At 41.0% G+C, this 22,170-nt stretch overlaps 1 protein-coding gene across 3 annotated transcripts; it reads right to left on the reverse strand.

Moving 5' to 3' along the window:
• Positions 1-1,474: 1,474 nt before the first annotated feature.
• On the reverse strand, positions 1,475-21,290 carry LOC126378925 (uncharacterized). 3 transcript variants are annotated; one of them, XM_050027467.1, is made up of 7 exons: positions 21,162-21,290; positions 8,126-8,237; positions 6,807-7,082; positions 6,471-6,626; positions 5,867-5,992; positions 5,235-5,377; positions 1,475-1,769 (listed from the first exon to the last, which is right to left on the reverse strand). In XM_050027467.1, the coding sequence occupies exons 2-6, from the start codon at positions 8,158-8,160 to the stop codon at positions 5,365-5,367; spliced, it is 606 nt and encodes a 201-aa protein (XP_049883424.1). In that variant the 5' UTR covers positions 8,161-8,237; positions 21,162-21,290; the 3' UTR covers positions 1,475-1,769; positions 5,235-5,364. The 3 variants fall into 3 exon arrangements, with proteins under 3 accessions (XP_049883424.1, XP_049883415.1, XP_049883429.1); XM_050027458.1 differs by having other exon boundaries at positions 8,126-8,269; XM_050027472.1 differs by lacking the exon at positions 8,126-8,237.
• Positions 21,291-22,170: the final 880 nt, after the last annotated feature.

A 22,170-nucleotide genomic window follows, 5' to 3' on the forward strand; every position in this document is an offset into this window, starting at 1 on the left:
TTTATAATGTTAGTATGGATTCTACCCACCTTCACCTTCGTCACACACACATACACACACACACTCACCGCCTTCGTACGTAGGTAATCATTACTTTTAATAAACGATACATAAAAATACATCGAGTCGTGTTGCAAAAACTCTTATCGATATATTTTTACTTCAGCTAGCGTTTAGGTACTTCTGTTACAGAGAATAAGTACTAATATACATCAGCATAAATAAGTGATGCTGCCAACTAATCATTTTTATCATACTACCTACAAATGTCCAATTAGTACCAATATGAGCTTGTAAGCCAACCAGCGAATCTGAATTCAAATAGCTGGTGAACCGGCGACCTAAATCCAGTTCAAACCAGTGATTATAGACAGAGGTAGGAGGCAGGAGGGGCAGTAATTCGCCCGGCATGAGCAATATCCGGCCTCCGACGGCCCACGGCAAAAAGGACCCATTCAGGCAAACAACCAAGCTATCCGGGCCTCTGACACTTGCATACATAAAAAATATACGTCTGTAATTCCTAACGGGATTAGTAAAGCCATAAGTAATCAGACGTTAAGTTGCAGACACTTATGATACGAAGTCATGAAGTGACAGTTGATCAGCTCATCACCCATATGCTATTATATGGGTGATTATTCCCTTATGCGGGACTGGACAGATTCGGGATTGGACAGATTCTGGATTCGGCAGATTCTCAATTCGACAGATTAGTGGATTGTGCAGATTCTTGGATTCGATGGATTAGCTATACGGCAGAAAATGAACAGATGTGCATGATGAATTCAGAATCTGTCCAATCCCGAATCTGTCCAGTTCCGCACAAAGATGACTAACCATGGATTATGTTACAATGTCACTGTAAATCACATATTAGAAACGATACAATACCGATGTCGGTTTTTACGACATTAGCAGCTGAACTGCCTCTGACATTTTGCAAAACAACCTTTCTATCACTTATGTATGACTACTTATTATCATTATCATATTTTTTGTTAGTCCCAAAATCACGGAATAAATAATAGTTAGTACCCTATATTCAATACAGGTCGGTGGTATAAACTAAGGTACACCTAAAAATTATGTACTTACACATATTCATATTAAATACAAAATGATTTATTGTAGGTATGACTTGTAAATTAGCAGCTCTGTTTAAAGTTGTCAGAAATAAAATGAAAATGGCCGTTATAAGAATAATGATAGTTACAGATGCGTTGTATGGATCCATCCACTTGCTTATGACTGGTTACTCCGTCAATATACTTGATGCAATATTGAATCTTTTTGTGAACTAGGTGAATTCAATCTAGATACTGAAGGGATTCTTCAAAAGGAATATCATCTAAAATTTTAAACTGAACGTATAATACTTATTTCATTTGAATCATTCATTTACTTCTTTGGCAGTTATAATGTATGTAGGTAGGGTATCTAGTATGTACAGGCATTGGAATAAAACAAACGCTCAAGCTTACACGAGTTTTTATTAATGGTATCCTTACTCTTAAATCTGTGTACTCAGTGTCGTGATATCAATTCCATCGCAAATATATTTCACAAGACGACGATATTGAACCATAGGATATGTGTGCTTAGGCTAATTCCATGTCTGTAAGATTTTATTAATGATTCAATATCCAAAATATGGTAATACCTCTTCTGTAATGTTTCGTTGACAATTGTCCGACTCTGTATGCGCATGACCCGTAATAGTTCTCATACAAGCCATGTCAGACAGATTCCCGTACAGTTGTTGTATACTGTGAAAAAACAAGCGTCTGATATTTATGTCGGCGCGTATACATTGTGTTAATCTGTGGATATTTAAATAAAGATCGAATTTAAATAAAGAAACAAAAAGATTTATTTCTATGATACACAACTAACTATCTATACATAGTATGTCCAGGATTTATCCAGGATGTTTTGAATTCCCGGTCAAGAGTACAGTACTCTTAAACCAGCGAACATACATGAGGTCTTTGATGAGAGTAGAAGAAGCAAAAGTGGTGTGTCAGGATCGTTGTAAATGGAATTCCGTAGTCTCTAACCCCAATGGGAAATAGGCGTGATCTTATGTACATGGAGAGATTTAATCATTAAACTAATTTGATGATGGAGAATGTAGGTAGTTGGAATATCGCATGAGTATTTAAGACCTTGTTTTTTTAACTGATTGCTTTTTTAATAGGTCAATTCTTCCATAATGCAACGTGCACCTTCCCACCTGCACATTTCAATAGCAAGCGAAACACGTTTCTTCCTTCCTTCTCATCGGTATTCGGTACCTATACTTACCCGTAATAGGCATCTGGCATGCGCAAGAGCATGACTCACCGAGCCCTCGCAAGCCCGGTCAGTGACCCCGCTGCACTGGCTGGTACTGTGTCCATGACACGCAAGCTTACTAAAATGGATTGACAACGAAATCTAGAGAGCTTTAGAGATACCATCTAGAACTTTCTTGGACTGATTAGAAAGCTACCTTTACCCCGCAAAGCTTAAACGCAGCAATTCTTACTAAGGTTATCTTAACTAAACATTAGATCAACCGGTTTTGTTTTTTTTTAAATAAAGCAATAGCCTTCAGATGAGTAATACGTTTAATCATGACGAAATAATGTCTCCACTATCTATACCTACGATAGACTTCTCAGAAATCACTGTCAGATCAGGACTGACGAAATTGGGACGAAATATACGCATAACAAGATTCGATCAATTTATTTTTGTTCTTTTTTGGCCGGCTGAGTATTTAATGCCGTCTGGGATAAATCTACAATATTTCCGGTCAAAAAAATCAAATGGGGATTTTTATGTCGTTAGACCTACGAATAAATAACGTTAGACAAAATAAATGATTATGTAGGAAACAAGTTTGAATTAAAAAGCTTTTCCTGATTTTTTAACTAGACATACTTGACCTTCATGTAGATCTATACGGCCAGGCCAGCTTTCACAGCTTCCTACAGATTTTCTGCAACTGCAGCTTAAAATTCGCCGAAATGCAGAAACCACAATGGAGTTTTAAAGACTGAAGTGACTGAGTAGGAAAATAACAATAATTTATTGACCGCATTCCTGTCTCGAATGACAAAACCGGTTTCTGACTCATAATGTCTTCTTCCTTTTCAGACACGTGACTCTGTTTTAAGCGGAAACTTATTAGCCATTATGGTTCCTCTCAAGTTCATGTATTATCTCGCCGAGTTTAGAATGAATTTTATCGATACAAAAAGGTTTAATCTTGTGATTTGTGAATTAATGAAGGATTGTCCAGGCTACGTTCATCAAAAACAATATAGATGTAGATAGATAAAAACTTTTATTTGGTCTACAGACACACATGCATACAAAAAGAAAAAGATTAGATACAGACAGCCAATCAACAGAGACGAAGCTCTGTATTAAACACGCCAGGTATGTATGTGTGCTGTAGCAGCGCAAATCGGTCATAGCTCAGCGCAAGTTTTTGCTCTCACGAACAAAACGCTGATTTTCAGCTACAACCGCGGGTACGACAACCGAACCAACCGATGATGTTTGCCAATAAAATTCGATACTGAAAAAGTTGTATAAAATAATAGTATACTGTACATAAATAAAGATGTCGCTGTACAGTTTTCCCTTCGTTTAACCGTTTCTAATTTCATGGATAACAGATCTTTTATCTTTGTTTTTGGGTATCAATGATGACCCTTGTTATTACATCCAGGCACAATTACATCTTCCACCCATTTTTATTCTAATCAAAATTAAGAGTAGCAATATAGATAGCAACATAATTCTATACATAATCTGATCCAAATGTGCAACAATTATTTTTACATTGTATTTTTGAATAAATATGTATCCGAGCAATGAAAAAATAGGTAATTTCCATATTAAAATTGTACAACGAAATCTATATTGTTTTTGGGGAACATTCGTGGGAAATATAACCATTCTATCAAGAAGCAGGCAGCTGCTTACGCGCTGCAGTAAAAGTTGGGGCAAATAGCACGAGACTTTCGGTCAAGTGTCCGGCAATATTCTGTTTCCAAGTGCAATGGACACTTTAACCGCAACTAAAATTGCAGTGAAAGTACTCTCTCTCACTATACAAACGACAAACAACACGATTTAGTGAACAATCTCTAGTGGAACACAATTGAATCTTTGTCGGAAAAGTTTTTACTTTTTTTGGACAATCGAATTCAAAAGCCCGGGAAGTGGGTTTTTTGATAATTTTGATTAGTCACAGAACGATAGTTTGATCGATTTCTTTTTCTGTGAATTGAAAAGGTATCAAAATCGCAATAAAATTAAGTAAAATAAGTAATTTTTGGAGAACCCCCACTTTGTACCATCAGATATCTTATCAACCCATCAGATATCTCAAATCAATCGACAATCGAATGCCTATTGTATGGGTATTATAATGGGTATTGAATGTGTTCCTATTAAAAAGGAAAGGCTTGTGTGTATATAGCGTACATACATACATACATTAAACTCACGCTTATTTCCCAACGGTGTAAGCAGAGACTATAGTACCTATTCCATTTTGTTTCAATCCTGACATACTTCTTTTGAAACATAATTTTAGTTGAGGAAGCTCGGGAAACCAAATAAATCATATTGTTATTTATTGGGTCGAGTGGGCCTTGCTGGTAACGGTCCAGGTCGACGTGTTTGCGTCAAAACTAGCATTCAATATGTTTGTCGGTCCAAAATATGAAGCGTATATTTTTTCATTATATTTTTTTTAGGTGAGATAACATAACATAAATACTTTACTGCACAAACTGGAAAATACAAAACAAAAGAGAAATAGAATGAGTACAATAGGCGGCCTTATTGCTAAGTAGCAATGTCTTCCAGGCAACCTTTAAGTATAGGAGATACTTATTTAATATTATTGCGGGACAGTGCATCACGGGAAAACTTGTAGGTAAATACGTATAAAAATAAATATAAAGATGTAAGATTGTATTGAGTACATAAACTACTATAATAATTATAATAATTATACACACATAATTGTTATATTAAATAAATATCAATACTTAAACTGCTACATATAGATAATATGGAAGAAAAGGAGTAGATAGTTATCATATGTAAAGAAAATATCTGGCCACTATGACCGTCGCATTTTCTTAAATGCTATATTCGGCCTTAGTGTGTAATTTTAACTCTTTTCCTCAAGAATGCGAGTACAAATATAGTATTTTATTAAATACCTTTTAGAAGAGGCCATTAGGGGAAGTTATCCTTGGTAGAAAAAATTGATACTGCTGGTATTATGTTGATATTTTATACAGCAGTATAGTCTGTTCCCCATATTATCCATGGCACAAATCTGCTCATTTTTTAGCTTAATGGCCTGAAAGAAAATATTTTTTTTTACTTACCGATAACTGTCTAAACACCTGTAGAGGAAAATTTGCAAATCATACCCATCAACCGACGAACTGGTGTATTTGACAAACTTACATTATATTTATGCAATATTCTTTTGTATTGTATTGTTTAGTACATTTGACTATACAATACATTATCATCGGCTTTTATCCAACAGCTTAAGATGCTACCTTAACTAATCAGCTTTTACCTGGTCCTTACGGTCCTTGCAACCCACCCAACCCAACCTACGCGAGAAAAAAGACCCGTACGAAAATCACCACTTTATCTTGCCGTAGCTAGCAATTGCTCAAGAGTGTTAAGATGCTCTGGGGGCGAGAAATACTGCACCCATGATATGTAATATGTCACAGAAACGAGACTTCAACTAAAATAATATAATATCTTGTGTCCTTTGTGTAAGGTTAATATATTTTCAACATATTTAACTAATAAGAAAAAACGACCTTACGGAAAAAAGTCCAGCGTTTGTGTTTGCACATTTGACCGCCACTTTGGTTCTTTAGGCACAACTGGAGGAAGTGGAGGCGGTATGAGCTCCAAATGCGGTATTGGATCGTATAAATTTGAAGGCTCCCTGGAAATATACAAAGCTTAAAACTTAAAGGATAAAAGTCGTAAAGAGATTTCTGTTGATCTACCATCAAGTCGTGGCTGACTTTGCTAACTGACGTCAGTTTCCACAAAAATTGCAGATACGTCAGTTCGCGACATCGGCGACGAAGTGATACAAGCTAATCAGACTTTAAATACTGATTAAAAAGATGACAAATATAAACTTTGTATTAAGTAACTGTATTAAGTTGTTCTAGCTTAATCACGAAATTTCGCGCTAATGTCCTAAAGTGGATCGCAATAAAAGTTGAAGACTGGCAGCTGTAAGTGGAAATTTTGCCTTGTGTCTCTACTCAACTCTCGAGTGGTACTTATAGTAATACAAAATAAATTATTTATTGAACATAACACATAAATTACACTAGAGAGATTCAATTATAAATGGCTGCCTAATGGAAATAGGTCTGAGAGTACAGGTTTTTGAAAATCTGGTTTCTTACATGATTGTTTCCTGGTTACGAGATGGCTTCTGGTTTCTGTTTAGCTGCGTTTGGATCTGGGAGTCCTTATAAGTTGGGCGCACTGGTGCCTGGGCGGGCAGTGGCGGCGGGAGTATCTCCATGTTTGGTACCGGTTCGTATAAATTAGAAGGCTCACTGGGGATATAACATTTAAAATTATTTTGTTGTTTTCCCTAACTAATTGTGAAAAGCCAGATTTTTGCCTTGTTATCAATACTTGAATACTCGATAACTACTATATTAAGTAAATAATATAACCATACCATCAGTTGTAATAAGAACTTTATTATTTTTATAGCTTGTATGATCTCTTACTATATTTTTAGCTCCTTTTGGTATTGATATCGCTGCGTTTTGATCGTGCGCTGGTCCTTTTGGTCTAGACTGTGTGCTTGGTTCAGACTATCTTTGTTTGTTGGACTGTCACGACGGACTGGGCGGTTATTATGGTCTGGGCTGTCTCTCTGAATTGGGTGGTCTTTACGGTCTTGGTCTACACGGCCTGAGGTGTCCGCTTTGATTGGATGTGCTGGATACGGTGGTGGGATTATCTCCATATCTGGTATCGGTTCATATAACCCAGAAGGATCACTGGAAATGTAAAATGATTAGTTGAAAACTCTAGATCGGGAGGAGTGGAAGAAAGGGAGAGAGGCCATTGCTCTGCAGGGGTACTGCAACAGAAATTTAGTTATTAATGTGTTTACGAATAGTTTCTTGGCAAAGACTTTCTAAAATACCGATGCGCTTATTTTACACTAAAAGAAGTTGCTGTGGATAATATTGCAAAGAACATTGATCGTGACATTGAACTTGACTGGGCACAGCCTAGACAACAACAAGACTTGTAAATTCGCTATGAAGGCCAAGCTGTCATAACTGACCGTGCATATAAGTCAATTATCACGTGCAAGTGAGCAAAACACCACACCATACATTTACACATTTGATTGAATAAACATTGATACATGACTGCATGTTAGAGTGGTTCTATATTGAGCTTCTAGTAGATGTGCCATCTACTCTTTTGATTGTATCGCTCTTATGATGGAACTATTCTTAACCTGCGTAGATGTTAGCAACAATCGCATATTGTTCCAATACGTAATTATATTGCACTGGATTTGAACTTTTCCTCGTGCACTTTAGTGTTGATCGTGATCGCGTCACGTCTAGATGTTATTGGCTGAGACTAGTCTTAAAATGACTATTTCTTTTCCTCTGCTGGGTTCCTACCGGGTATTTTGAATGCGGTATCCAAAGTAATTGGCAACCGTGATAGGAGTTAGAGAATTTGGTGATCGTAGAACTTTTTATCTTTGTTGCCAATAAGAAAATTAAAGACTTCATTTTCGTATAAGTACTAGTATTCACTTGAGCCATGGTGCCTTGTGGTGGTTCACCAACCTCTAACAACACGGTGGTTAAAGTCATTCATGGACCTTACAACCCACAAGACGAGAAGGAGAAATTGCTGGTGGTTCACGTTATTGGCGCCGTACGATCTGGTTGCATCTGCTTTCACTTGAGTCAGAGGCTTTTGTCGGTTCGATAATAATTCCAACGTCAGAGTCGTTCGTGGATCTTACAATCCATAGGAGTAAAAGAAAGAGAAGAGAATGATGGTCTCTTACGGTATTGGCGCCTTGCTGGGGCGGTCTGGCTGCATTGGGATCAGGGGGCGGTCCTTGCGGGGGCGCACCGGGAGCGGGGGTGGGATTATCTCCAGGTGGGGGACCGGTTCGTCTGGGGGGAAGGTTGTTTCAGGTTCTTTATTTCTACAAAGGAAACGAAACAAAGAATATGGTCATCATATAGTAACTGACCCAGACATATGGCTACCGTTTACTGAAGTAAGTACGTAGTCGTTATATGAGCCTTTTCAAGAACCTTTAACGGCACAGAATAGGTAATCCTGACACTAGTCTTGGTGTCGTCAGTTGTGGACCTTACAAACTGAGTGTTGATACTTTCCTCATTATGTGTATTTATCGAAATTGTCTAGTCAAAGCCCTGCCGTTGCCTAATTTAATTAATTTGCAGGTATCTCTTTTTGCCTGAACAAAACGGTAACAGTCATTCCAATTTATATCTGTAAGAGATAAGGCAAATTAATTTGCATTGCTATGGGTCGTACAGGCCTTCCTTCCACTGAATAAAATTATTATCATTTCACTTAACACAAAAACTCCCTATGTATTTTTTTTAAGAAATAAAAGTGTAAAAATCACTAAAAATAGTTGTGTGTATTAATGTAGCGTATAAGGTACAGAACAGGCGTAACACGTTTGCATGTCTCTTTTAATAAACAGTTGCTGATAGTCTGTACTTTGATCATGTAGATGTAGCTAATAAAACGTAAGAAACACTTCATTAACTGAATGAAGGGGACAGTATCGAAATATAAATGTGAAGTCGATACGGTTTGTTGGAAGCTACTGTAACACCTAATATTGGCGTAGGTAACAAGTTTAATACGACCTCATGTTTTCAGTAATAAAAAAGAAAATAAGACGATTTAGATCTTGATATATTTAATCGGAAATTCGAGCAAGATTGGAATGCTGTAATGGCGATATAATCGATAGTTGGAACTATTAAACGAGACTTAGACAGATCTGAAACTTAACCACCAATCCGCACTGGGCCCGCGTGGTGGTTTAAGGCCCGATCTCCCTATCCATCCATAGGGAAGGCCCGCGCTCCAGCAGTGGGGACGTTAATGGGCTGGTGATGATGACAGATCTAAAGAGTAATAACAACATTTGAATACAAAGACTGTGTGAAGAGATTGTGAAGCTGAAATATAGTTAAAGAAACGCATTTCTGCTAAATAAAATTACAGTCATGAAAAAGAACCGCCAGCTGTTTCAAGAAAGCTATCACAGAGTACTGATGTAAAAATACCTTGTTTACTACGTTTGAAAACAGGTATTTTGTGATGCCAAATGGCATGACATTGGCAGCGGAAACAACTATTATTTTATCTGTGGTAGCGTAGCAATACTAGCAATAATACAATAATCCGAGGTCGTTCGGCTTAGCAACAATCAGCGGATAGGTGGCGCTGGAGTCGATCCAAAAAACAGCAATTTAATTACCTACTAAGATTCTTTGAACAATCAAGGAAGTGTTTAATGAGAGGACAATCGCTAGAGCTATAACAATATAACAGTCGGTTGACCTATCCAAGAAAACAATTCCGAAACAAAATGAATGTGGAAACTTTTTGATCTGATTAATTATTTAACCAAACAGCTCAACAGTCAAGACTAAAATATTCTTTCTATCTCTTGTGTTATGGCACTTGCCCATGCCATAGCCATACCAATGAATAAGAGATATGTGGAATCGAATTAAAAATCAACAATAACCAGCGAATAAGTGTGAGAGCTTTCTTCTGCATGTTATTTTGAGAATGCCAAAGTTATTTCCATAAAGAAGATGCCGATGAAGCGAAGAGTAAAGTTTAAACAGGGGACGAAAAAGTAAAATAAATAAAATACGCTTGCCAGGCTAAAAATATAAGTTGTTAAGAAAAAAAACTTTGCATTAGAAAATATAAATGTAACTATGATTTTTTCATGGCCTTTGGTACAGCTTTGACGTTTCCTGAAGCTTGAAAAATGGCACCAAGTCATTTTTTCAAACCTTGCTGTCCAAATCCAACAGGAATTTGGCCCTTGTGACAGCAGTGACTAGTGACACTTTTTATTTTTTTTTTTACTTACTAGTGCCGTTAAATTAGATGGACTATTCTGAAAAAGTATGATGCATACTTTTCACCACGTACACATACGTTATGATGATGGAAATTCGAATCTTTGGAGCCAATATGGCTATTTTCCCACTTATCATTTTGAATACCTTCCTTTTTATAACCTACCTTTTGCTTACCTATCATATTTTTATCTGGATTTTGATTAGGTACTATGATTTCGGATACCTAAATGTTAAAATATCGGATATTAACTCTTATATTGAAGATGAAAACATCGACTTATTTCAGAATATAAGCTCACATCTATATTCTCAATTGGACTAGTCAGAGGCACATCTATCGCAAGATGAACTAAGTACCCACCATCACCTGAGCTTTCTGTTAGACCAACATCATGTATGTTTCAAAAGTCCTAAACTCCTGGAGTACCTTTGACCAGGCAATCGTAGCATACAACTATCTAACTCCTGATGTAGAATAGCCCCAGCATATAACGTCTCCTGTTGTTTGTCTGGCTATTTGCATAGTTGGCGGCTGTCCAACCCGCATCGCCGTGAGCGCGACGATCTCGGCTTTAAAATGGCGTTCGTATATTATCATGTTTACCAAACTTCAACGTTATAATGTGTTACGTTCGCGTTGAAGCATAGTTTCGGATGTTTTGTTGGTTACAAGAGGCTCTGACTTTTAGTATAGCAACGGAAAAATCCCCAATTATCGTAACGTCTTGGTTTTAAGCTTGTTCTTTTGTTTGACTGGGTGTAAAGAAAATATATTGAATGCGTAGCTGCTTATCATCCCAAGCATGTGGGGTATGCATCTATTCTTGACCAGTAATACTATCATAGTTGCTGATGTTCGTAATTCACCTCGTAACCCACACGTTAGAAGAGGAGACATCTTAATTAAGTGCATAATCTTTGCGAACTTCTCTCTCGATCAAACTCTTGTCGACGTAGCATTTTCCACGAATTATATTATATAAAACTGACTTCATCTACGTTCTTTATCGCTTTGTTTTATTTCATGTAAGCCCTTAGTGTTTTCTTTCAACTCTCCCTTTGAATTAATTCTAAGTTTTTTATTTTGCTTTTGAGTTTTTGTTATTTATTTGCCTACCTTTTGAGTTTTTGTTATTTATTAGCTAGATACATTTACACTAGATATTTTCAGCGTGCGCTTGTTGTAAGTGCAACTGTCATCCAGTGTTCAGCCCTCCCCGGAGACAGGTTATTTATATGCGCCTGCGACGGTGCAACAACCCCGCAGTGTCCGTGCAACAAACTTATACTGCCATCCAAATATACATATTAATAAGTATGAAGATTGTCCGTACGTACGGCATACCTCAACGTAACCACGTTAAGCTCAAACTAATAATAAATAAAATTAGTAGTTTCATGCCAAAATACTTTCTTGCACTAAATATCATTGTCAGTTTTCAAAATGGCTATTATCTTAGTGAAATATTGGAGTGGTCCATATTTTCAAAATGTTGAGATAAACTGACGCAAAACAAATAATTAATTTAAAAAAAATGTGTGTTCGGAAAAGTAAAACTTAAAAGTTCGTATCGGGTTTAAGGGTCATCAGGAAGTAAAATGAGGTACTTAGTCTCAGCACTCCAAAAGTAGTAGAGAAGGGAAAAGTAGATTACTTAGAACCGATGCTAACAAAATGCTTGAAATTCCTGTCTCGCCCACCATTCAACCCACATTCAGCATAAATCAGAGCTGGGGTCCACATTATAAATTGCAGTTATGCAGTTACTACATCCGCAAGAGCTTGGGGCCTGTCTGCGGGTATGATGCCTCTATTCTGATTCTACGAATTTTTGGGAAGTAACATTATTTGGGGATTTTCCTGAAACTCTTTCTTTTTTCAGTCTTGGTATTTGAACTTCCTTATGCTCATTATAAATAAAATGCACATTAACAATTTGAACGCGTTGTTTTAAACCGTCACTGTACATAGGTACTTATTGGCCTCGATTCCTGCAGACACCGCCTAATTTTATTTTAAGTTATATCCGTCATTTTCATATCCGTCGAAAAGGAAAGGGACGGATGATTCACAGCTCTTAATTTTAGGAAGAATGAGTAAATGAATGAATAACCCGGGCGAATCAAAAAGGTACGTCGCTGGTATGCAATCCGTTTGACGTGCTGTTTACTTAACTGTGTCGGGTTATTGACTGATGTAAAATTTTTAGACGATTGGTTTAGATTTGTGCTTAAAATTGACGTGTGTTCCATAAATTTTATGCTTGTCGATTATTATTATTATTTGAAAGTTGTGAGGGCCGGACCGAATGCAGCCCGCGGGGTCACTGCGACCTTGACAGATCTATTGTGACCCTAAGTCCCTACATTTAAATATCCTCCTCTAGACCGATCCGTTCGAATAGATCCAACGTCTTTTTGGGAGAAAGCTCCATGACTTCCTGGGGGTCCATTATGTGGCCCCCAAGTGTACGGCTTCTACTATGTATGAGAGCCTCGCAGCTGCATAGCAGATGTAGTGGCGTCTCATCTTCCCCTAAGCAGAATCTGCATAGAGGAGACTCGGTCAGCTCCATTCTGTGTAGGTGCTTATTGAGTCTACAATGCCCCGTGAGGGCCCGTATCAACAACCTAACCTGCCCCCTAGTGAGAGTAAGGATTTTTGATGATAATTTCTTAGAAAAAGGTCTAATCAGCTGCTTTGAATGTTTTAGGCCAACTGAGTTGTACCAAAATTTCTTGGATTCATTTCCTAGTCGCACCCCCAGATGATATCTAGAGGTGCTTTTCGAGATCCCGCAGAAGGGTTCGGGTCCGGTTAAACTTGTGCCCGATCCCTCTCTTGCGAGTTCGTCAGCAATTTCATTGCCCTTAATGTTAGAGTGCCCTGGGACCCAGCCTAGTGTTACCGAGTTTGAGGCCCCCAACTTGTTCAGACTATCAATACACTCTAGAGTGAGTAATGAGTCTACTTCAGACGCCGCCACCGCCTTAAGGGCAGCCTGGCTGTCCGACAGTATGAGAATGTTACTGTTTGTGTTCCCCAAATTTTGGTGCACACAATCAATGATGGCATACATCTCGGCCTGAAAAACTGTGGCGTGCGCCCCCATGCTGGTCACCCTCCTTCGCTTGGGGCACCCTCCGTATACACCCGCCCCTGAGAGCCCGTCTCGCTTAGAGCCGTCGGTAAACCACACCCGATCAGCACTGGGAAAGGGCGAGGGTACAGTTCCAGACCACTCCTCTCTCTCTGGTATTACCACCTTGAAGTACCTCACAAAGTTATGAGTCCCGACCATGACGTCTGAGGGCATCGCCATGACCGGGTCAGTCATAAGGTCCTCTTTGAGCTTTCTCATGACAGTTGATCCCCATGTCGTCTTACCCCTTTCCTTAGCTCGGAGCATAGCTATTCTAGCTTCCCCGATTATGTAGAGATGGAGTGGAGGCAGGTTTAGTGCCGCCTCCATTGCTAAGGTTGGTGTGGACGACATAGCTCCCGTTATTATCATACAAGCCATTCTTTGGACGCTGGTTAGGTCCGAAATGTAGGTTCCAATAGATGCCTTTTTGAACCATGCTGCACAGCCGTACGCGAGCATAGGCCTCACCACAGCAGTGTAGAGCCAAAGCATGGCCTTAGGTTTAAGGCCCCATCTTGAACCAGCTAGGCGCCTGCAGGTGCCTATTGCAGATTTGGCTTTTCTTGTGATACTACCTATGTGTTGTGACCATGTAAGCCTTTGATCGAAGGTCAATCCCAAATATTTAACCTCGCTAGAGAAGCCTACTTGTTTTCCGAAAAGGTAAGGAGGTCTGAGTTTGTCGAGCTTTCTCATGTTTGTGAAAGGAACGACTACGGTTTTGCTCGCGTTAACTGATAGTTTGAACTCTAAGCACCACCGTTCAATTCTTTTGAATGCTGATTGCATGAGACTTGAGATTGTGTAAGGGCACTTACCTACTACAGTAACCACCAAGTCATCCGCGTACCCTTGAGTATGATATTTCGCGGAACTTAGCTCGCTAAGTAGACTATCAACTACCAAGGACCAAAGTAAGGGTGACAGGACTCCGCCCTGGGGGCAGCCCTGAGCAACCTTCAGGTCGAGGGTTGTGTCCATGAGCTTCGTTCTTACTATCCTTGTTGTCAACATTGACTCTACCCAGTTTACCGTTGTACTGTCAATGTTGCGGGCTTCCATGCTCCGGATCATGACCTCTGTAGAGGTGTTATCAAAAGCGCCCTCAATATCCAGAAAGGCACATAGGGCAATTTCCTTGTCCTCGATTGCCTTTTCCAGACGATCAGTCAGTTCCATAAGTGCCGACTCGGTTGATTTACCTTTTTGGTATGCATGTTGCCTTACATGTAGGGGATTTAGTTTTATGAATGTGTCCCTAATATGTATATTAATTACCTTTTCCATTGTCTTCAGTAAGAAGGAGGTAAGACTTATTGGTCTATATGACTTTGGTTGTGATGGGTCCTTATCCCCTCCTTTGGGAATGTAGATCACCTTTACCTGTCGCCATAGGCTGGGCAGATATCCCCAGGCAAGACTCGCTCTGAAGATTTTGACCACAGTTCCCAAGATGATGTTCTTACCTTGCTGCAGTAGAGCAGGGAAAATATCATCGACCCCGCTGGATTTGTAGGGCTTGAAGCTGTCGATCGCCCACTCTACCTGCTGAGGTCTAATTACCAACGATGCTCTCCTCCAGTCCTCAGTGCGTGGTCTCCTGGCTTTGGGGGGCCTAGTCCCTGGAGTGCATCCTAGATGGTTTGTCGGGGAGGACCCGGGGAAGTGTACCTGCGCTAGTAGTTTGAGTGTTTCTTCCGCGGACCCGGTAAAGATCCCATCGGGTTTTCTCAAGAAACCTAGATGGGATGGAGGGGCTTTGGATACTATTTTGTGGAGTCTTGCTATGTGAGGGGTACCTTTTATTTCCTCGCAGAATTTTCTCCAAGATCTCCTCTTTACCCTCCTCAGTTCTTTGTTGAAGCCAGTTAGGGCCTTTGCGTAAGAGTCCCAGTCCTTGTTACTCTTGGCCCTATTAAAAAGAACCCTGGCTTCTGATCGTAGGCCACTTAGTTTTTTGTTCCACCATGGTACTTTCCTGTTCGTGGACGTTGTTTTTAGAGGGCAGTTGTCCTGGTAGGCCCTTAGGAGTCCTTCCCTTACTGTCCCCACCGCTGACTCGATCTGCTCCGGGGATCTGATCTGCCCATAAGGCCTGCTCAGCTCCTGCCGTAGGGAGGCTCTGAAGCCTTCCCAGTCTGTTGTCTTCGGGTCGCGGTACGCTTCTGCTGTTTTCTCCAAGGTTAAAGTGATATCAAACCTTACATACCTGTGGTCAGAAAGCGATGCCTCATCCGATACGTGCCATCCCTTTATATGGTTGGCGAACCTTTCTGAACAAAGTGTAATGTCCAGTACCTCTTGTCGGGCCCTTGTTACAAAAGTAGGAACACAGCCCGAATTTATTATTTCAAGGTTATTGGACATAATAAATGAGAATAGTTCCTCACCTCGTGGATTGGTATTGGTACTCCCCCACCCAGTATGGTGCGCGTTACTGTCACACCCAATGAGGAGTGGTACCTTCTGGTCTTCGCAATACTCTACGAGGGCAGCCAGCTGCATCGATGGGTTTGGCGTCTCTCCTGGTAGGTAAGCCGAGCAGACAACCAGCCTGGCTCCATTTAGTCTTGGGAGAGCGACGTAGGCAGCTACTAAATCATCTGTGCACAGATAAGGTATAGGTAAGAAATTAACATTTTTCTTGAAGACTATGCAAGCTCTAGGCCTTACGCCTCCAACATTATATAGTAACTTACCTGAGGTATTGAGCCCCATGACCGTGTTCTTGTTGATCCACGGTTCTTGGATCAAAGCCATGTCCATACCCACCTGTTGCAGGTGCTGGTTTAGGGCGGCGGTAGCCGCCTTTGAGTGGTGAAGGTTTACTTGAATGACTTTGAACATATTATATTTGGGAATGGTTTTTTAAAAATATATATGTATATATATATATATATATTGTATAATATATATCTTATTATATAAGTATATATAGGGTGAGAAGGAATAGGAGGGGTGAAGGGTCCGAAAGGGAAAGGATGGGTCGGGAAGATTAAAAGTGTTCTTAGGGTCGGGGGGGTGGGAGGTTGGGGAAGGAATTAAACGGGTTGCGAGCAGCCTTCCTGCTACTGTGCTCGCTTGCCAGGGAGGGCAGTTGTGCAGGCCTTCCTCTGGTCGCGGCACCAGCTCCTCGACCTCGAATGCCACGAGCCCTAGGGGCACCACCTCGTCCACCCCTGGATCTGGCACTCGAGGCACCGCGTTGTGGGTGTCGCTGTGCGACCCCACCTCTACTGCCTCCACGGGTTATGGCCTGCACCGTCTGTGCGGGGCGCAGCCAGGATACGGAACCCGTTGAGGTTGATGGAGCCGGTGGACTTGGCTCCTTAACTACGGTGGGGGCGACTTGTACCATACTCCCCACGGCTCCGTCCGACTCGGATGGCTCAGGAGGAGTGGCTACCCGCGCAGTGGACGTGGAGGACAGTATTCCGCCCTCTTTGTCGCCCGCGCTTTCCGGCATTGCCAACCCGTCATCCTGAACCATCCCAGTCTTCGGGATCTTGGCGCGGAAGGTGACCGTTGTCAAATTCAGGTTTAGCTTATAACCGCGTAGCTGAAGCTTCCTCAATGCGCTGGCATCGATGGCAAAGCACAGAGTGCGCCCGCCATTTTCCGCCTTGCAATTGAGGAGCCTCCAGCGGTCACAGCCCATCCCCTTATTTTGGACGGCCAACCTTCCGCACAAGACCTTCGACTCAGTCCTGGCGTCGTTGACCCAACCGGTTATAATGATTGGCTTGGGAAGGGCATCCTCTCCCACCACACTCAGTGATGCTCCCTCCCAAGGCACGATTGAGCCAACGACATTCTCCAGCCAATCCTTGGTCGCCCTATCCTGACAGGTCAGGCATAGCCATCCCTGCCTGGCAGAGCAGCCAGCAAACACCGGCCTGACCACATCCTCACTCTCCACGTGTGGTATCCTATCAGCGATGGCCACCTGAACCTGCCCCAACTGAGCCTCAGTCATGGGCCCTGCATTGTTGATTACACCAACTTTGTAGGACCCAGCGACCTCAGCATACGCCGGAGCAGGCTTGGTGCCCTCGTCTTGACCTCTCGCTGCCTTCCGTTGCGGTTGATCCAGCGGGGAGGTCTCGGTTGATCGGGGCCTCTTGTCCGTCCGCTGCTGAGACCCTGGGGTCTCCCCCCCAGTTGAGGCTTTCTGCCTGAACTCCGGGAAATCAGCGAGCGGACGAACACACCTTTTAGCGGCCTCTGCCTTCGGTAGCCCAAGCTTGAGCCACAAGGCATACCTCCGCTTTTCTGCCCCTGATCTGTGTTTTTTAGGGGGGGGTTTGGGCCCCGTTGAGCCCTGGTCTGTCCGTGTGTCGGTTTTGGACGAATCCTCCACCGATTCCATGGGCAGGTCCACCATGTCGCTCTCCGGGTTCCCAGAGGGTTCCCGGGTAGCTGTGTGATCCTTGGCCTCAGATGGCCCGGGGATCACATCCGAAGAAGGGTCCATGGACACTTCTCCGGTTAAAATCTGGGTAAAACTACTCAGCAAATTTTCGAACTCCATATAGTTCCCACGAGAAGCTAGGGAAGGGAAGGTCCACCCCTGCAGAGCCCCGCTTGCAGAGGTAAGGCGACTGACGATGACTCCGAGGTCGCCTGGTATCGGAGCCCCTCCGTTTGAGACTGAGCACCCCCTCAGCCACGCACCCCTCGGCACGGTACGGATGACACCTTGGGTTGGGGATTTTTGGGGTCGAGGTTTACTCCTCCAGGAATAGCGGAAAGGATGTAAGAGGATGGGAGGTGGGAGGGGTAGTGGGATATGGGTGGGGTCACATTGTCATTGTCACAAGGATAATGGCAATGCGCTCCCGTGCCCTCCTCCTTAACCCGGGCTTGGGACCGGCACTTTAGCCAGCCTTAACTCGTTTTACCGAGTTAAAACTGACCACCGTGGCGGAGTTTTGCTTGTCGATTACCCGTCCCTTTCCTTTTCGGCGGATAAGAAAATGACAGATATAACTTAAAATAAAATTAGATGGTATTTACAGGAATTAGCACCATTACCTAGCATTTTTATTCTTCTCTTTTTATTATTGTTCTTTTATGTTCAGTTTGTTAGTTAGTTTTATGCCGATGTTATGTGTGTCTACGTAATGTTTGTATTGTACTGTCTGTGTAACGTTCAGAAATAATAAATGCATATTCCTATCTATCTTTATCAATTTGATTTCGTTGGTTATTACTTCATGCTTGGAAAGATAGATAAGTAGCTGAGCTGAACACATTCTATGCTTTTAATTCGCTTTGATAAATGCATATCCCTTTCTTTCTTCTATCTTCATCAATTTGCTTTTGTCAGTTATTACGTCATGTTTGGAAAGATAAGTAGCTGAACGCGTTCTATGTTTTTAATTCGCTTCCAGTTCACCGATCCAGTCGCCTTGTAATCCCGTATTACATACTATCACTCGTAAAGGCTCCCTTCTTACACACATTTGTATAATTTCCTTAATTAAAAATATCAGAGACCAAATATTGCACTCCAAGAATAACACTTCATATCTCACAAAGCGCAGAAACCGCGTACAAAACAGCCGCTGCGCCGGCGGCGGGAAGTGGCGAATTTATCCGAGTTCGCGACGCTACTTGTCTTATTGTGCTAGACATCATCTCCGGGAAGCGAGCTCACTTCCTACTGCACAAGTGTCTACTCTATAGACTATAGAGTTACAATTTATTATTCGCTCAAATCCGCAATATTTTACCTTGACAGCCAGGAAAACCAAGTACCTTTTTGGAAAATTGCATTCTGAAATGATTTTCTTCAACAAAATCTCGATTTCTTTCAACTAACTTTAATCCGGGTAAAAATGTCTATTGTAAGGCTTTATTAAAACAAAAATCACATCCGATTTTTTATAAAAAGGCGCTTTACTACGTGTATTTCACAATAAGGCAACGATATTGGTAACGAATATAAGTACCTACTTAATACTATCTATATCGTACGTGTACCTAATCGCGTCGTATCTCACGGCGCACAGCAACAGCGAATGCGCTGGATTCGGATAAATTTACCTCGCGGCGCTAAATGCTGCGCGCGGGCGCATCTCGGGTTTACTCTTTCAATTTTGCAGGGCTATTGATTACATTAGAAGATGAATACGAATGGACTATACTTACATAAAGTGATAGCGTAAGCAGAAAATTTAACATTACAATACAGCACGATTTCCACAATGATTAAAAATATGTCTGGAGATAAATAGGCGTAATAGTGCCTTGTCACAAGCAACTGTTATAAAAGCATGATACCCTGAGCATTTAACTTCTGGACCACTTAGAGGTTTCACGATATGTCTAGTAAAGAAACGGTTTATTAGACCTGGGATTAGGTATTGATTTTAAAGAATACGTAAATACGTATACAAGTCACATACCTTCGAAAATGCATTTCTCGGGAATGTGGGTGTCCTTCACCGCTGAGCATGAGATAATTATTTATGATCCAAACATGAATTCTAAACTAAATTCGGCAATCATTGCTTTAGGCCTGTGTGTGGATTCAAACCTGCGACCTCAAAGTAAGAGGCAAGCGTTGTACCAACAGGGCTACCACGGCCCAATATGTTGAAATAATACAAGGGTTTAGTTCTGGGGAGTTAAAAAAGTCACATCGAATCATCAAACTCATCTAAAAAAGCAAAATTGCTAGTTGACATTTGTTTGCAATGCGCACTTAGTTTTATATGCGCAAATGTTAAATTGCAAAATTGAAAACTTTTTTAGATGAATTCCTTCGATGTGGCCTTTAACCCCCCAGTAGACCAAAACTGCAATATCCCAATTATTTTTGAAGAAGTTTAACTTACAATTGGAAAGTGAAAATCTTAACTCTTCTTGAACCTTGTTACTGTGCAAGAGAATACCACTCCTAAGCTTAGAATGTCAACAACCCAGCCACTGACTATTCCGGGGCCGTCTCCCGCCCTGTCCTTAAATGGTAACACCCGAAATAGCGAGCCTTGTCTTCGACCAGCTAGATTTAGCTCGCCTGTTGCTAGGCTAGCCATAGCCATAGCTACTTGTGATGAAAACGGCAATATGTTCGAGCTAAGCAAAACAAGACTAACGTTTGAAACAGAAAACAATGTTGTAGCATTTATCCAATTTATTATCCATACTAATATTATAAATGGAAAAGTGTGTCTGTGTCTCTTTGTTCGTCCGTCTTTCACGGCAAAACGGAGTGACGAATTGACGTGATTATTAAAGTGGTGATAGTTGAAGAGATGAAGAGTGACATAGCCTATATTTTGTCTCTCTCTAACCCCCCACTTCCCTGAAATGAGGGGTGGAAGTTTGTATGGAGCATTCCGCAATTTTCAAGGTAGAAAGCTAAAAATTGGTATTTATTTATTTAAAAGGTACACACAACAGGTAACAATCATGGCATGAGAAATAAAAGGTAACAGATGTGGGTAATATAATAACTAGATCGAAACCCAAAACGTGCATACACGGCATGGTATACAGAGTATTTGTGATTAACAAAAAATCGTACATATTTTTTTGTGGAAATCTGCTCCCAACTCCTTCAAAGAGGGGGTGAGATTTTATATGGGACTTTCATGGGGCTTTCAAGATACGAAGCGAAATTTTGGTACCTGGATATAGAATATAGGAAACGGGAACCGTGTTACCCCGAATTTAAACGCTAGGGAAGCCGCGGGCAAAAGATAGTCCTATATAATCCATTATCCATTACCCTACTCATTTAGGTATATTATTAATTATAAATAGGCTCATTTAAATATAGTAGACTACTTACCAATATTTTTAAATTTTAATTTGGAGGTAGTTTGATTTTTTTCTGATAGTTCTAGGCACTTAGCAGGTATCTTTAATAAAACAGCAATTTAAATAAGACGAAATTCGCGAAACATTCGTTCCAGACATAGGCAAATAGTGCCATTTTGCAATAAAATCGGTGCTAAATATTATTAAGTAGTTAAAAGTTGTCACGAGTTATCGTGTTAGCGATAAAAAATATTTTCCTCATGTACCTACATGCCGTCAGACATCGAAAATCTCAGCGGGGAGCCTTAAGATCTCTAATCAAAGATCTATCATAAGACATCGTAACGACTTATCAGATATCGTAGATAGATCAAAAATTGATTGAACCTGATTGTCCGAAAATAAGATGATCCGTGCTTCGGAAGGCACGTTAAGCCGTTGGTCCCGGTTCCTACTTACTGATATAAGTACGTAGTCATTACATGAGTCATGACAGGGGCCTTTGGCGGCTCAATAGTAACCCTGACACCAGGGGTGATGAGGTTGGTAATCCACCACACAACCCACACGATAGAAGATCTACGAACCCTATTATATGTGTCACTACGGTAAATATTAAACGAACGACCTTTGCCGTAAGGCTTTTGCCGTAGTTGGTCGCTTGTACGAGTACCATTGAATTAAAATCATACCTAGTAAATTGACGGTAATTTAGTGCGGGACAGTAAAACTACTAGGTAGGTACGTGTGACTGGCACACGACAGAGGAAGGTAATGTGAGAGAGAGAAGCCCTGCAAATGAGCTGAAATCAGCTGACGACGATTATGAAAGACGCTAAGCGTGAATGATGTCAGTTGGCTGACAGGCAAATCAAGAATAGCATAACAACAAAGTAATAACAATAACAGTCGTCGGATGGCAACATGTAAAGCTGGGTATACACCTACGTACGAATAATTACGTTGCGTGAATTTGTACTCTAGCCATAGATGTTGCCAACACTTCAGGACTCGTCCGACCTCGCCGTGGTTGACGATTT

Source organism: Pectinophora gossypiella, chromosome 2 (genome assembly GCF_024362695.1).
Source record: "Pectinophora gossypiella chromosome 2, ilPecGoss1.1, whole genome shotgun sequence".
Taxonomy (NCBI): domain Eukaryota; kingdom Metazoa; phylum Arthropoda; class Insecta; order Lepidoptera; family Gelechiidae; genus Pectinophora; species Pectinophora gossypiella.

Coding starts and splice junctions, on each gene's coding strand:
- LOC126378925 (XM_050027467.1), bottom strand. CDS start 8,160: ATGCAGCCAGACCGCCCCAGCAAGGCGCCAATACC. Junction 6,627..6,806: donor CAAAAGGAGCTAAAAATATA/GTAAGAGATCAT, acceptor TTATATCCCCAG/TGAGCCTTCTAATTTATACG. Junction 5,993..6,470: donor CGTAACCAGGAAACAATCAT/GTAAGAAACCAG, acceptor GTATATTTCCAG/GGAGCCTTCAAATTTATACG.